This window comes from Rhinoraja longicauda, chromosome 29 (assembly GCF_053455715.1).
Source record: "Rhinoraja longicauda isolate Sanriku21f chromosome 29, sRhiLon1.1, whole genome shotgun sequence".
In the NCBI taxonomy this organism is placed as follows: domain Eukaryota; kingdom Metazoa; phylum Chordata; class Chondrichthyes; order Rajiformes; family Arhynchobatidae; genus Rhinoraja; species Rhinoraja longicauda.
Genome location: NC_135981.1, coordinates 13,637,360 through 13,650,470, shown reverse-complemented (window position 1 = coordinate 13,650,470; position 13,111 = coordinate 13,637,360). Strand labels below are relative to the sequence as shown.

The window sequence follows — 13,111 nt, the reverse complement described above, 5'->3', positions numbered from 1 at the left end:
ACCCGTTTTCTCTCTCCCTCCTTTCTTAAAAAGTGGGATAACATTTGCTATCCTCCAATCCACAGGAACTGATCCTGAATCTATAGAACATTGAAAAATGATCTCCAATGCTTCCACTATTTCTAGAGCCGCCTCCTTAAGTACCCTAGGATGCAGACCATCAGGCCCTGGGGATTTATCAGCCTTCAGTCCCATCAGTCTACCCAAAACCATTTCCTGCCTAATGTGGATTTCCTTCAGTTCCTCCATCACCCCAGGTTCTCCGGCCCCTAAAACATTTGGGAGATTGTGTGTATCCTCCTCAGTAAACACAGATCCAAAGTAACGGTTTAACTCGTCTGCCATTTCTTTGTTCCCCATAATAAATTCCCCTGCTTCTGTCTTCAAGGGACCCACATTTGCCTTGACTATTTTTTTCCTCTTCACGTACCTAAAAAAACTTTTGCTATCCTCCTTTATATTATTGACTAGTTTACCCTCGTACCTCATCTTTTCTCCCCGTATTGCCTTTTTAGTTAACTTTTGTTGCTCTTTAAAAGAGTCCCAATCCTCTGTCTTCCCACTCTTCTTTGCTATGTTATACTTCCTCTCCTTAATTTTTATGCTGTCCTTGACTTCCCTCGTCAGCCACAGGTGTCTCTTACTCCCCTTAGAGTCTTTCCGCCTCTCTGCATTATTCCCAGGAATACCTGCCATTGCTGTTCTACCGTCTTCCCTGCTAGGGCCTCCTTCTAGTCAATTTTGGCCAGCTCCTGCCTCATGCCTCTGTAATCCCCTTTGCTATACTGTAATACCGACACTTCCGATTTTCCCTTCTGCCTTTCCATTTGCAGAGTAAAACTTATCATGTTGTGATCACTGCCTCCTAATGGCTCTTTTACCTCTAGTCCCCTTATCAGATCAGGATCATTACACAACACTAAATCCAGAATTGCCTTCTCCCTGGTAGGCTCCAGTACAAGCTGTTCTAAGAATCCATCTCGAAGGCACTCTACAAACTCTCTTTCCTGGGGTCCATTTCCAACCTGATTTCCCAAGGGAGAAAATTGATCAATATTGTAAAATGGCATGTAACAACAAAAACAACAACAGGTTAAGAATATATTAAAAGGAAAAGGACATTTGAAGATAAATGTTGGTCCCCTGGGGTGAAAGATTCCTTTAAACAGCCACTGAAGACTCATTTTCAACCAAAGATTACTTCGTTATGTCGTTCGATGCCAGTGAAAATGAGTAACCACACTGCAAACTTAAATATTTATAACTGATTGAATCTGTTATTAACTTGACACCTACTGTTGGAAGGGCAACGCTGTACGTATCGAAACAGATATGGCTGCAATAAACACGTCCGTTCTAGCGTCACTAATGGACTGGGAAGCAACTGATATAACGAATGCCATCACCAGATTTAGACAAAAATGTGGACTAATGTTCAACAGTGTGTTAAAGATTGCTAGTGAGAACGGGAAGCCTGTAGAAGCCATTTTAATAAATGGAACTTTTAAAAGAAAACTACGACACAAAGCGATATCTCCATTCTTTATCATGAAGATAGATTTCAAGGCAACACAAAACATAACATGGTGAAAATTTGTTTGAGGCAGAGAAACGGTATTAAGTATTAGATTTAACTTCTCCCCGCTGATGTTGTCCTGCTAAGTGTTTCTGGTATCCTTTTATGTGAAATGCTAATTATATAATTCGACCGTAACCTTTTTTTTAAACCAAGTTAAGGTAGAATAGTACAAGTACTTTAAAAACATAAATAAGATGTAGTAAGAGAGTTGTGTTCACAGCAACTGCAATTAACACCAGGTGGAATCTCTTACCTTTGTAGTTGAACTGGCACTTGTAAAGAGCCTGGAACTTCGGCGGGGCGGTGCATTACAAGGTGCGTTTGTGGGAGCTGTACTTGTTGGAAATAGTACTTGTGCTGCACTGAACAAGTTAAAGAGAAAAATCACAAGCAATTTTAATAGTACTAAAATTCCTTGGGGTAGCAGACAGTATTATCACGTTTTTCTAATTTAACAAAAACTTTGCAATTTTAACAATGGTTCTCGATGCTCAAGAGCTCAACAACAAACAAGTCTGAAATCTGCATGCGTGCCATATAGCACCTACCCAGAGCATAGGCACTCAATTAATGGTTCTAAGGAGATCCTCAGTGTTTGTCTATCTTACTGTTGCGGATTGTCTCAACTTGCCAAGGTCAGTATTAAAGTGCAATTTCAATTATCACCATATATCACCACTGATCAAGTGTTGAACAGTTTAAAGCTACACTTATTATTTGTTTGCAATGCTACAATTATTGCACTTCATATGCTGCAACAGAATTATTTTACACACGATTAGGAAAATGCCATTCAACACCTCAAATCTCTTTCACCATTCTATTAGCTCACAAGTGGTTGGTGCCTTAATTCCATTTTCCGTCACTTAGTACTTCTTACCCAAGAACATATAGTTTTACTGTGCTGGCTCCCAGTATGATTAGTGTGCTTTATGAGAAGTGACAAAGTGTCGCCACAATTAGTGGCGTTGCTCCACAGCACCAGCAACCCAGTTTCAATCCCGACCTCAAATTCTGTTATGTATATATGTTACACTGCCTGGTGGGTTTCTTCCAGGTGTTCTTGCTTCTCACATTTCACAAAGGTGGGTTAGTAGGTTAAATGACAACTATAAATTATTTCTGGCAGCAGATTAATGACCAAATGAATCAAAGGGGAATTGATGGATGTATGAGAAAGAATAAATTGCAGGCAGAGAAGGGGGAGAGCGAAATGATATTGATGCATCTACTCCCCTGAGATGCAGCAGCAACTCTATATATCAAATTGTGTCTTTCCGCTCCCCCACCACCAACCACAAGACGGAGTAAACTACGCTTGCAAACGATGGAGCTTGGAGAAATCAGGGTAAATATCATCAAAAGTTGTTCAACCCCACCCATCTTGGCTGAGAACCAAGTCTACAATCTTAATCTATAGTCTCAAAATAAGGGACACCACAAATGATAGTGAATCCTTGACAGTTTCTACCCTAGGAGGGCTAAACCACTGCTATCATTCAAAGCAGAGATCAATAGATTTCTGAATATCAGGGGAGCTGAATGATATGGGAATAATGCAAGAAAGTTGTGCGGAGGTAAGATTAACTGTAAAAGCTGGATTTAAAACATTTCAACTGTTGTTTCTTTAGCTCTTACAAATCAATCGGCACAGTATGCACCAAAAATCAATTAGACACAACAATATCTAGCTGCATGCCAACCTGGTCTGTGGACCTGAAGTCTGCGTCTGAGTCAGTGGAATTGGAGTTACATCGCGACTATTTCCACTCTGCGTGAATACAGACTTGGTCCCACTTTGCGTTATTCTCGCCACAGACTTTCGAGTTATGAAGGGAGAAGATAGATAGGAATCAATTTTCAGTAATACCTGCCAACACAAGTAATGTACATTGCGAGCAAAACAAAGTGTTTAAATTCTTTTCCTTGATTCAACCATGAATGATTTAAAATATATAACCTTACCTTTTTTGTGGGGCCTCCTGCAGAAGATGAATCAACCACAGAAGAAGAATTTATATAGTTTTGCATAAAGGAACCATCCCCTGGGCTTGGTGTCTCCAGGGGCAAGACTCCAAAGCTGAAAAAAAGTTTAAAAGAAAATCTCACGCCATTTGTTTATAGAAGGGCTTCATCTCAATCCTTAACAGCAACAGCTAAAGCAAACCTTTCCACTGAACTATAAACTGTCATTCTATTTCCCAATGAGCTTGCTAGTCCATTAATAGGATTACACAACTCAAGCATTCATTTGGTTTAGAATATTGCTGGCTGATAATCAGTGAGGTTTAAAAAATGTATAGTTTTGCTCTGATGTATTTCAGAAACGAGGATGAATAGCCAAGGCAGCTATAGGGGACAATAGAGGAATAAGTAAAGGTGGATTGAGATCTGTTGCTAGGATCAGTGCAAGTTTCCAGATGTTTGGCTCTAGTCATGGGCAGAATATTGTTGCCTTCAAGGAATGCAGACCCAGCATTCCCGATGTGTCACAGCAACTGCTCTTCCCAAGACCGCAAGAAACCACAAAGTTGTGAATACTGCCCAGTCCATCACACAAACCAGCTTCCTCCCACCATCGACTCAATCTGTACTAGCATAGTCCACCTGTCTTGGAAAAGCAGACAAAATTCTAGTTATTCACCCTTCTCCCTTCTTCCATAAGACAGACAACACAAAAGTCTGGAAAGATGCACCACCAGATTCAAGATCAGCTCTCTCCCCCTCGCACTGTTATCAGACTCTTGAAAGGACCTCTCATACACTAGGGATGAATTCCTGATTTTCCAATCTACGGTGTGGCAGCCCTTACACTTTTTTTAAATCTGCACTTTCTCTGTAGCTGTAACACTCGAGTTTCCACTGTTTATTTTCTCTTTTGTATTACCTGATGAACTCATTTATGGTATGATTTTCCTGGATAGCACACCAAAAGCTTTTCAATGCATCTTGGTACACATGGCAATAATAAACCAATACTAAAGGTAGGCAGGTCTGAAGAAGGGTCTTGACCCAAAACATCACCCATTCCTTCTCTCCAGAGAGGCTGCCTGTCCTGCTGATTTACTCCGGCATTTTGTGTCTACCTTCAATTTAAACCAGCATCTGCAGTTCTTTCCTACACTACAGGTAAGCTAGATAGTCATAATTGTCTTCCCCAGCTGGGTATAAATAAAATAAGACGGCATCAATTTAGGATGAGATAGGAGATTTAGAGGGGATCTGAAAGGGAATTCCCTTCCCCCACAGAGTTGCTGGAGTCTGGAATGTAGTGACCTTTAACACAGCCCCTTATCAAGTGGCTATGAAACAGGTTGTTCTTTATCCAGAACATATGTTCCTCTGTTCTTTCTTTTAAAAAATTCCAATAAAAATTGTTCAAACATAATTTTGCTGTCACAAAACCATTTTTACGTGCCCTACAAATAATATTTTTAAGAACAGTTTAATATTTTCCTCATGACAGATGTTAAGTTAATTGGCATGTTGTTTCCTGCCTTCTACTCTTTCAAAAAAAGGTTGTTCTATTTGTTATTTTTCAATCCAATTGCTAGGATAGTTGAAAAGGAAAATTAATAAAAAGCCGTTAAACTTTATTTTGAGTACTGTGGGGAAGAGGTGACCTGGGAGAATGTTCTGTAATGTCATGGAGTAGTACAATCATTACAGAAGCAAGAAGGAGCTGCATTTTTATTTTAAGTTTCAGAAAAACTGTCGTCAAGGGAAATAAATAACCCCTAAAATCAGGAGAGCTCTTCTATAAGGGTGGAATGGTTACCTAAACAAATAAGGTGCAGAAAATTACGTGCCAAAATCACAGGCAGTTGGTGGAAAAGGTTAATAGTAAACATATTCACAATCAGAGAGGAATGTCCCAGAAACCATCAGTGTCGAGAGTGGGGTGGGGGGGGGAGCAAAGCCCTCTGTCTTTACTCTGTTTATTTGCATATTTCATGAATAGAACAGTTTTCAGTAGCGGCCAAATCCATCCATAATCATAGAAATATGCTATACCATACAATACTTCAAGTAACATTGTATTAGGCAAAATAAGAGACTGGGAACTTCACAACCACCACAGGTTCAGCCAAATGGAGTGAGATGGAAACACTCCTGTGGCCAAGGAGCTACATGCCTATTATAAAAGCCGTGCTTCATACCCAGAATCCAACAATAAGATACATCTGGAATAAAGCAATAAGAATGAACACAAAACAGTTTGGTTTTAAAACAACGGATTTAAAGTAAAATTTTACCTTGGCGTTAGAGGACTTAGAGTTCCAGGACCACCAAGCAAGCTCCTTCCAGACTTTGGTTTATTTACTTGCTGTTTGGACAAAACTGATGTTCCAGAACCAAGTGGCAGAGCATCAGGAGAAATAACAGATGGATCAATTAATGATACCGAAGAGTCCGTCATCATTGAGGAATATTTTGAGTTGGCTGAAGATTCAAGATTTAATCTGTTTAATTCCTACAAAACAAAAGGTAATTGGTAAATTTCCTGGGATAGACGTGACTCGCACACTTTTCTGTAGTAGCAAGTAAATCTACTGTAACTAGATGGGGGGAAACTACATGCTTTAGCACATAGATAAAATGTCCCAATGAGAGTACATAGTTAACATAACCATCTATACCCATATTATTAAACCAACTAAATTTGACTAAATCGGAAATTTGCTTGTTACAGGAATAAAGTGTTCAAACCGTTGAAGCAGTTTTCATTATAAAACATATGTAGTGGTCCAACTTAAAGATCGGTAAGGGTGCAGGGGATAACAAAAAAAAGGCAAAATCGTGAAAATATATCAAGAGTCAATATTCCAAATGGCAGAACAGATCTGTCAAGCAATAAAATTAGTTTTTAGGAAGAAATTTTGCAGATTAGACAAATGTCTTTGGCTTTTTCCCCTTACGCACAGTGGTTTTATGGAACAAGTATCCAGGAGGGTTATTTAATCGTGATAACTAGGCATGGAATTTGGGAAACAAAGCAGACAATTATGCTTAGAGCTGCTGCAAAGGGCATTTGCAAAAACGCCACATAATAAGGCTGCCAGCAACAAAAAAACAATTGCCATGGAATGAAAAGCCAATAGTAGCATAGACAAAATTGGCTTCAGTTATGGAATATAGTTATTGTTAACTATTGTTTCTCAGCTGCAGGAAAATAGGAGACACTGGCACTTGAAGTACTACTCTTCTCAGTATTTATTTAAACCCTCAGGTGGTAAAAAATAGTAAACAGAAAATAATGGAGTAAATATAGGTAGATTTACATACAATGTTTTTAATGTCATTTTTCCCCAATACGGAAAAATGACAAAAACAGGCATTTGGCCGAACTAGTGCAAGCCAATGCTTTGCTCTAGTCAAACCTTGTTTCCCCTCTCCTTACCGAGATCCCCATTGTTACGTAACTCAGTCTAAAACCAGTTCTATTTAATCCACAAAAATCCAGCTCAGAGCAGCAGATAAAACAAAGTTTATCAGAGACAATATCCAGATGATAGTACTGAAAACCTATGCTTCAGAACTAGCTGGACCTCCAGGCAAGCTATTCCAGCATTGTTACTAAACTAGCACCTGCCCAAGGTGAAAAATGGTCCAAATGTGTCCAATTCACAAAAATTAAGACAATGTAGTCCACTTTTATTTCTGTTCTCTCAGTCTGCTCACATTCCATATGATGAAAGCAAAATAAAAAGCTAGAAAGTTTGAAAGCCACCGCACTAATTTGAGTTTTATCTCGACTACTTGGCTCCAAATCTCAGAAAGTTGAATTCCAGTATTGTGCGAACGATTGCCCTTGATGTCAAGGCAGAATTTGACTAAGTGAGGATCAGGGAGCATCGAAATTCAAGTCGATGGGCGTCAAGGAGATCAAGGGGATGTCAGTCTAGCAATTCAACAGATGGAGTTATACCTCTCAAAATAAATAGGTTTGTAGTCATGAGAGATCAAATATAACAGCCTTGGTACAGATGTGTTTGGCAGTGTCATTGCCCATGTATCTTCCGCTGCTTCATCAATTGCTTTCCTTCTATCCCAAAGTCAGAGGCAGGAATTCTTGCTGCTTGTATAGTATTTAACTTTATTTCCAACTTCTCAGGAATTGAAGTAACCCATGCCTGCATGCAGCAAAACTAGAGAATGCTCTGCTACGAGTTGATTAGTGTAAACTATCAAGAAACAAACAGCAAGTGGTCATACAGGATAAACTCCAACATGAAAGCGGCCAACCCATTCCCCATGTTATGTTGTTGAAGGTTGAGTACTCCACCAGCAACACCCTGGATGTCACCTTTGATCTGAAATTCAGCTAGACCAGCTATAGACATATTGTGTGCTATAAAAGCAGCCCATGGAGAAGTGACTTTCTCCAAGCTAAATAACACAAGTCAGCAGGATAAAGGAATACTCCCATTTCCCTGGGAGAGCTCAGTTCCAGCAACACTCAAGAAGTTTGACATCATCCAGGACAAAACAACCTGTCTAACTGATAATCCATCCTGCACCATTAAAAATTATTGCTTCCACCACCAGTGTGAAATGTGAAACATTCCCTAAATACACTTAATACCTAAATTCCGTAATTAATACCTTAATTCCCTAAATACAAATATACTTGGCTGCGTTACTCAAATCGCATTTCCCAAACCCACAATCCATACTACCAAGATAGATTTGGGAACATTGTAACACCATCACCTGCAGGTTCCCTTCCAAGCCACAAACCATTTTGACTTGTATTGTAAGAAAATAACTGCAGATGCTGGTACAAATCGAAGGTATTTATTCACAAAATGCTGGAGTAACTCAGCAGGTCAGGCAGCATCTCAGGAGAGAAGGAATTGTCTGAAGAAGGGTCTCGACCCGAAACGTCGCCCATTCCTTCTCTCCTGAGATGCTGCCTGACCTGCTGAGTTACTCCAGCATTTTGTGAATACCTTCGATTTTGACTTGTATCATCGATATTACTAGATATCATTGATTCTTCAATACCATCCTAAATCTCTGAACTCCCTAACTAAAACCATTATTGAAATAACTTCACCAGAAAAACTGCAGTGTTCAAGGCAGCAGTTAACTATCACCTTTCCAAGGTGAACTGGGAATGGGCAATAAACACAGTGTGCACTGAGCCAGTCCTCAAAAATAAATCATAAAAAATGTTTTATATCTGGCCTCCTGTTGCAAAGCTTGTCTGTTTCCTTTCAGTGTCCCAAAACCCCACTCAGAATACATTGATTTCTACTGCACACCAGGTTCCAAGTAAGGTTTGATACAACTTCTGTTCTTCAATTCTATCCCTCCAAAAATAAACACTAGTGCTTGGTTTGTTATTTTTAGTGACCTTGGCAAGTCATGGAACAACTTTTATATGTACTCAGATCACTTTCCTCTTCCATCTAAACTATCGGCAGTTAAAAACACATTTAATTTTCCGGATCAAATGTTTTCACCAAGTCAAAAGCAAGCAAAGATCATCACATCGTGAAATGCAGTTTTATGCTATATGTGCACTGAAGAGCATGATAGAATGAGCAGACACAAATGGGCACAATTTTATGGAGGAGGTATAGCTGCTACATTTTTGTAGAAAATAGTCCTAATTATGGATACAGTCCTTCTGGATAGAGCAAAGAAAAACTCCATTGTAATGTGCAATCTTATCTGAAGGGATTAAGAATACAAATTTTAAGAGCATGGTTTAGGCTCATTATTGTCACATGTACTGAGGTACAGTGAAAAGCTATCTAAACAGATCAGATATACCATATATAAATGCAATCAAGTCAAACTCAAGTACAATAGAGCAAAGGGGAAGATACAGTGTACAGAATATAGTTCTCGCCATTGTAGCACCTCAGTTCCATAGACAAAGTCTAGTGTTATCAATGGGGTAGAGGCGAATGGAGCAGTACCCTGACGTATGGTAGGGCCGTTCAAAAGCCTGATAAGAGGGGAAAGTACTTCTTCTTGAGGCTCCAGTAGCTATAGCATTCAGTTTATTGTAGCCAGAATATAGTACAAATCAAGATGATCATGTCGAATCCCTCTGAAGCACAAATCACAATTTAAGTGTATACAACAGGTGTTGGTCTTTAAGCTCTCATTAAGATAGTGATACACCAGAACCATTTTTCTGTAATAATCAAATTTTCCTTCATTCCCAATATTTAAACATTTCATTTAATAACTGCAATTTTTAATCTCACTTCGAAAATTGCATATGGTGACGTGATTTTTCTTTTTGCTTTTGACTCTGATAATGTTTAATCTGAAAACTTGGCTTAAATGCATTCTTCAAAATGTTCCACAATCACTTTCAGAGAGATGCTTAAACATCTTATTGCAAAAAAAGTCCAGCACAAATAAATACCACAATGAAGCACCTGTCTCCAACATGTGCCAAAGTTTCTGAAATTTTACTTGAAACCACAATGTTCTAAATTAGATCTAAGAACACTGCTACATGTAACACGATTGTCTTTGGAATCTATCATCTTTCTAGTAAAATAAATATCAGTTCAGCGGCACAGCTGATAGACCTGCTCCCTCAACACCAGAGACTTAGTTTCACCAGAGACAAGTTAGGAAAAGGGGACGTACAACGGGATCTGGGTGTCTTAGTGCATCAGTCACTGAAAGGAAGCATGCAGGTACAGCAGGCAGTGAAGAAAGCCAATGGAATGTTGGCATTCATAACGAGAGGAGTTGAGTATAGGAGCAAAGAGGTCCTTCTGCAGTTGTACAGCGCCCTAGTGAGACCGCACCTGGAGTACTGTGTGCAGTTTTGGTCTCCAAATTTGAGGAAGGATATTCTTGCTATTGAGGGCGTGCAGCGTAGGTTTACTAGGTTAATTCCCGGAATGGCGGGACTGTCATATGTTGAAAGACTAGAGCGACTAGGTTTGTATACACTGGAATTTAGAAGGATGAGAGGGGATCTTATCGAAACGTATAAGATTATTAAGGGGTTGGACATGTTAGAGGCAGGAAACATGTTCCCAATGTTGGGGGAGTCCAGAACCAGGGGCCACAGTTTAAGAATAAGGGGTAGGCCATTTAGAACAGAGATGAGGAAAAACCTTTTTAGTCAGAGAGTTGTGAATCTGTGGAATTCTCTGCCTCAGAGGGCAGTGGAGGCCAATTCTCTGAATACATTCAAGAGAGAGCTAGATAGAGCTCTTAAGGATAGCGGAGTCAGGGGGTATGGGGAGAAAGCAGGAACGGGGTACTGATTGAGAATGATCAGCCATGATCACATTGAATGGTGGTGCTGGCTCGAAGGGCCGAATGGCCCACTCCTGCACCTATTGTCTATAGTTAAATCCTGACATCGAGTGCCGTCTGTGTGGAGTTTGCATGTTCGCCGTGACCACTATAATTCCTCTGGATCCTCCAGCTTCCTCCCACATTCCAAAGACGTGCAACTTTGTAGGTTAATTGGGCTATGTAAATTGCCCATAGCATGTCGGGAGTGGATGTAAAACTGGGGTAACTTAGAACTACTGCGAACAGGTGGTCGATGGTCAGCATGGACTTGGTGGGCTGAACAGCTTGTTTCTATGCTGTACCCTTCAAGCAATCAATTCAATCAAATACTTTAGTACATTAAAGGTAGACACAAAATGCTGGAGTAACTCAGCGGGACAGGCAGCATCTCTGCAGAGAAGGAATGGATCCAGAGGTGCTGCCTGTCATCCTAAGTTACTCCAGCATTTTGTGCCTAACTTCGATTTAAACCAACATCTGCAGTTCTTTCCTACACTTTAGTACATTAGTTCAGTCTAGGAGACACGTTAGATGCAGGAAACATGTTTCTGATGTTGGGGGAGTCCAGAACCAGGGGCCACAGTTTAAGAATAAAAGGTAGGCCATTTAGAACTGAGATGAGGAAAAACTTTTTCACACAGACAGTTGTGAATTTGTGGAATTCTCTATCGCAGAAGGAGGGGAGGACGATTCACTGGATACATTCAAAAGAGAGTTAGATAGAGCTCTTCGGGCTAGTGGAAACAAGGGGTATGGGGAGAAGGCAGGAACGGGGTACCGATTGTGGATGATCAGCCATGATCACATTGAATGGCGGTGCTGGCGCGAAGGGCCAAATGGCCTACTCCTGCACCGATTGTCTATGTATCTATGAGACTCACTGCTTGGTTGTTTGAAGTAATATCATTAACATGAGGAGAGCTTTAATATTTCCCTATGACATAGGAGGCAGAATGTTTGACCCATTAACGGAGCAATCCCATCACTCTATTAATTATCCCTGTAGCCTTTTCCCCCCCTATATTTCCATCAATTCTACCACACACCTACACTCGGGGCAACTTACAAAAGCCAATTAACCTACTATCCACGCATCTTCAGTATTCGAGGGGAAACTAAATCACTTAAAGGAAACCTATGCTGCCACAGGGAGAACATGCTAGTTTGATGAGTCTTATATGTAGATTTAAGAAAGTCAAGAGTGTTTCATTTTTACATGCACCACGAACAGAAAAATGAAATTCTTACTTGCTTTAGCTTTACAATCACATTAACACAACACAAATATACAATAAACAATACATTTTCTGTTATTCTAAACGTCAGATACTGCCAGGCAAAGTATGCAAATTACGTAGTGCAATCTTATTCCTGCTAAATGCACAGTAATTTGGTACCAATGGAGAATTGTGGTTTGGATTGTGCAGGGTGGTTCAAGAGCCTGATGAATCCAGAGATAACGGTTCTTATATTCCTGTACCTTCTTCCTGACAGTGGCAGCAAGCAAAGAGCATGGACAAGGTGTTGTGGGTCTTCGATGCAACACTTTCTGTAGAACTCTTTGATGGTAGGGAGGTCAATGCCCATGATAGACTTCCCCACCACCGAAATGGCAAAGTCACCACTTTCTACAGCCTCCATCGTTCTTAAGTTTTCAAATTACTGAACCAGGCCGAACATGGTGCCATGATGCCACCAGTTAGTCTGCTCTCCTCTGGCCAAAACTCCTCAAACATCTGATGTTGGCGAGCTGTCTTTGCAATTGCACCAGGAATTTGAAGCTATTGATTCTCTCCACCACTTTTCCACAGATGAAGAGTGGTACATGGTCCCTCAGCTATGGTCTTTGCGATGTGGGGGAAAACCAGAGAATACAGAAGAAACCCACTGAGTCACAGAGAATGTGCAAAGGTCTCTGGCCCCTTGAGGCACCAGCTCTACAAACTGTGCCACTGAAAAGCATCATTACCAATTTCTCAAAGTACTTAATCACAACAGAAGCGAGTACCATTGGTTGGCAGTGATTACACAGATAGTGCCAGAGATCAAAACTGGGCTACAAAGAAACAGCTGTACTAGCTGCACTACTGTGATGCCTGGGGCTACAACATAGATTTCAGTAATGGCTATGAAGTCTATGGAACTGTTCAACAAAGAGTGGCCTCTGAGAAACCTACTTTCAGTTGTGGATTCAGGAATAGCATGCTACATTTTTAATGACCTAAAGATCAAATCTGGGATGCTTCT

The 13,111-nt window shown here is 40.3% G+C and overlaps 1 protein-coding gene across 2 annotated transcripts in view; it reads right to left on the bottom strand.

Annotated features, from left to right (window-relative positions):
* cdc27 (cell division cycle 27) overlaps window positions 1-13,111 on the bottom strand; it is a 63,013-nt gene that overhangs the window by 29,815 nt on the left and 20,087 nt on the right. The window contains exons 7-10 of one of the 2 annotated variants that reach the window (XM_078424632.1): window positions 5,836-6,053; window positions 3,545-3,659; window positions 3,283-3,449; window positions 1,833-1,941 (exon numbers count right to left, since the gene is read on the bottom strand). In XM_078424632.1, the coding sequence (XP_078280758.1) occupies window positions 1,833-1,941; window positions 3,283-3,449; window positions 3,545-3,659; window positions 5,836-6,053 (609 nt within the window). The remainder of the gene's footprint in view (window positions 1-1,832; window positions 1,942-3,282; window positions 3,450-3,544; window positions 3,660-5,835; window positions 6,054-13,111) is intronic. The other variant, XM_078424633.1, reaches the window with a different exon arrangement.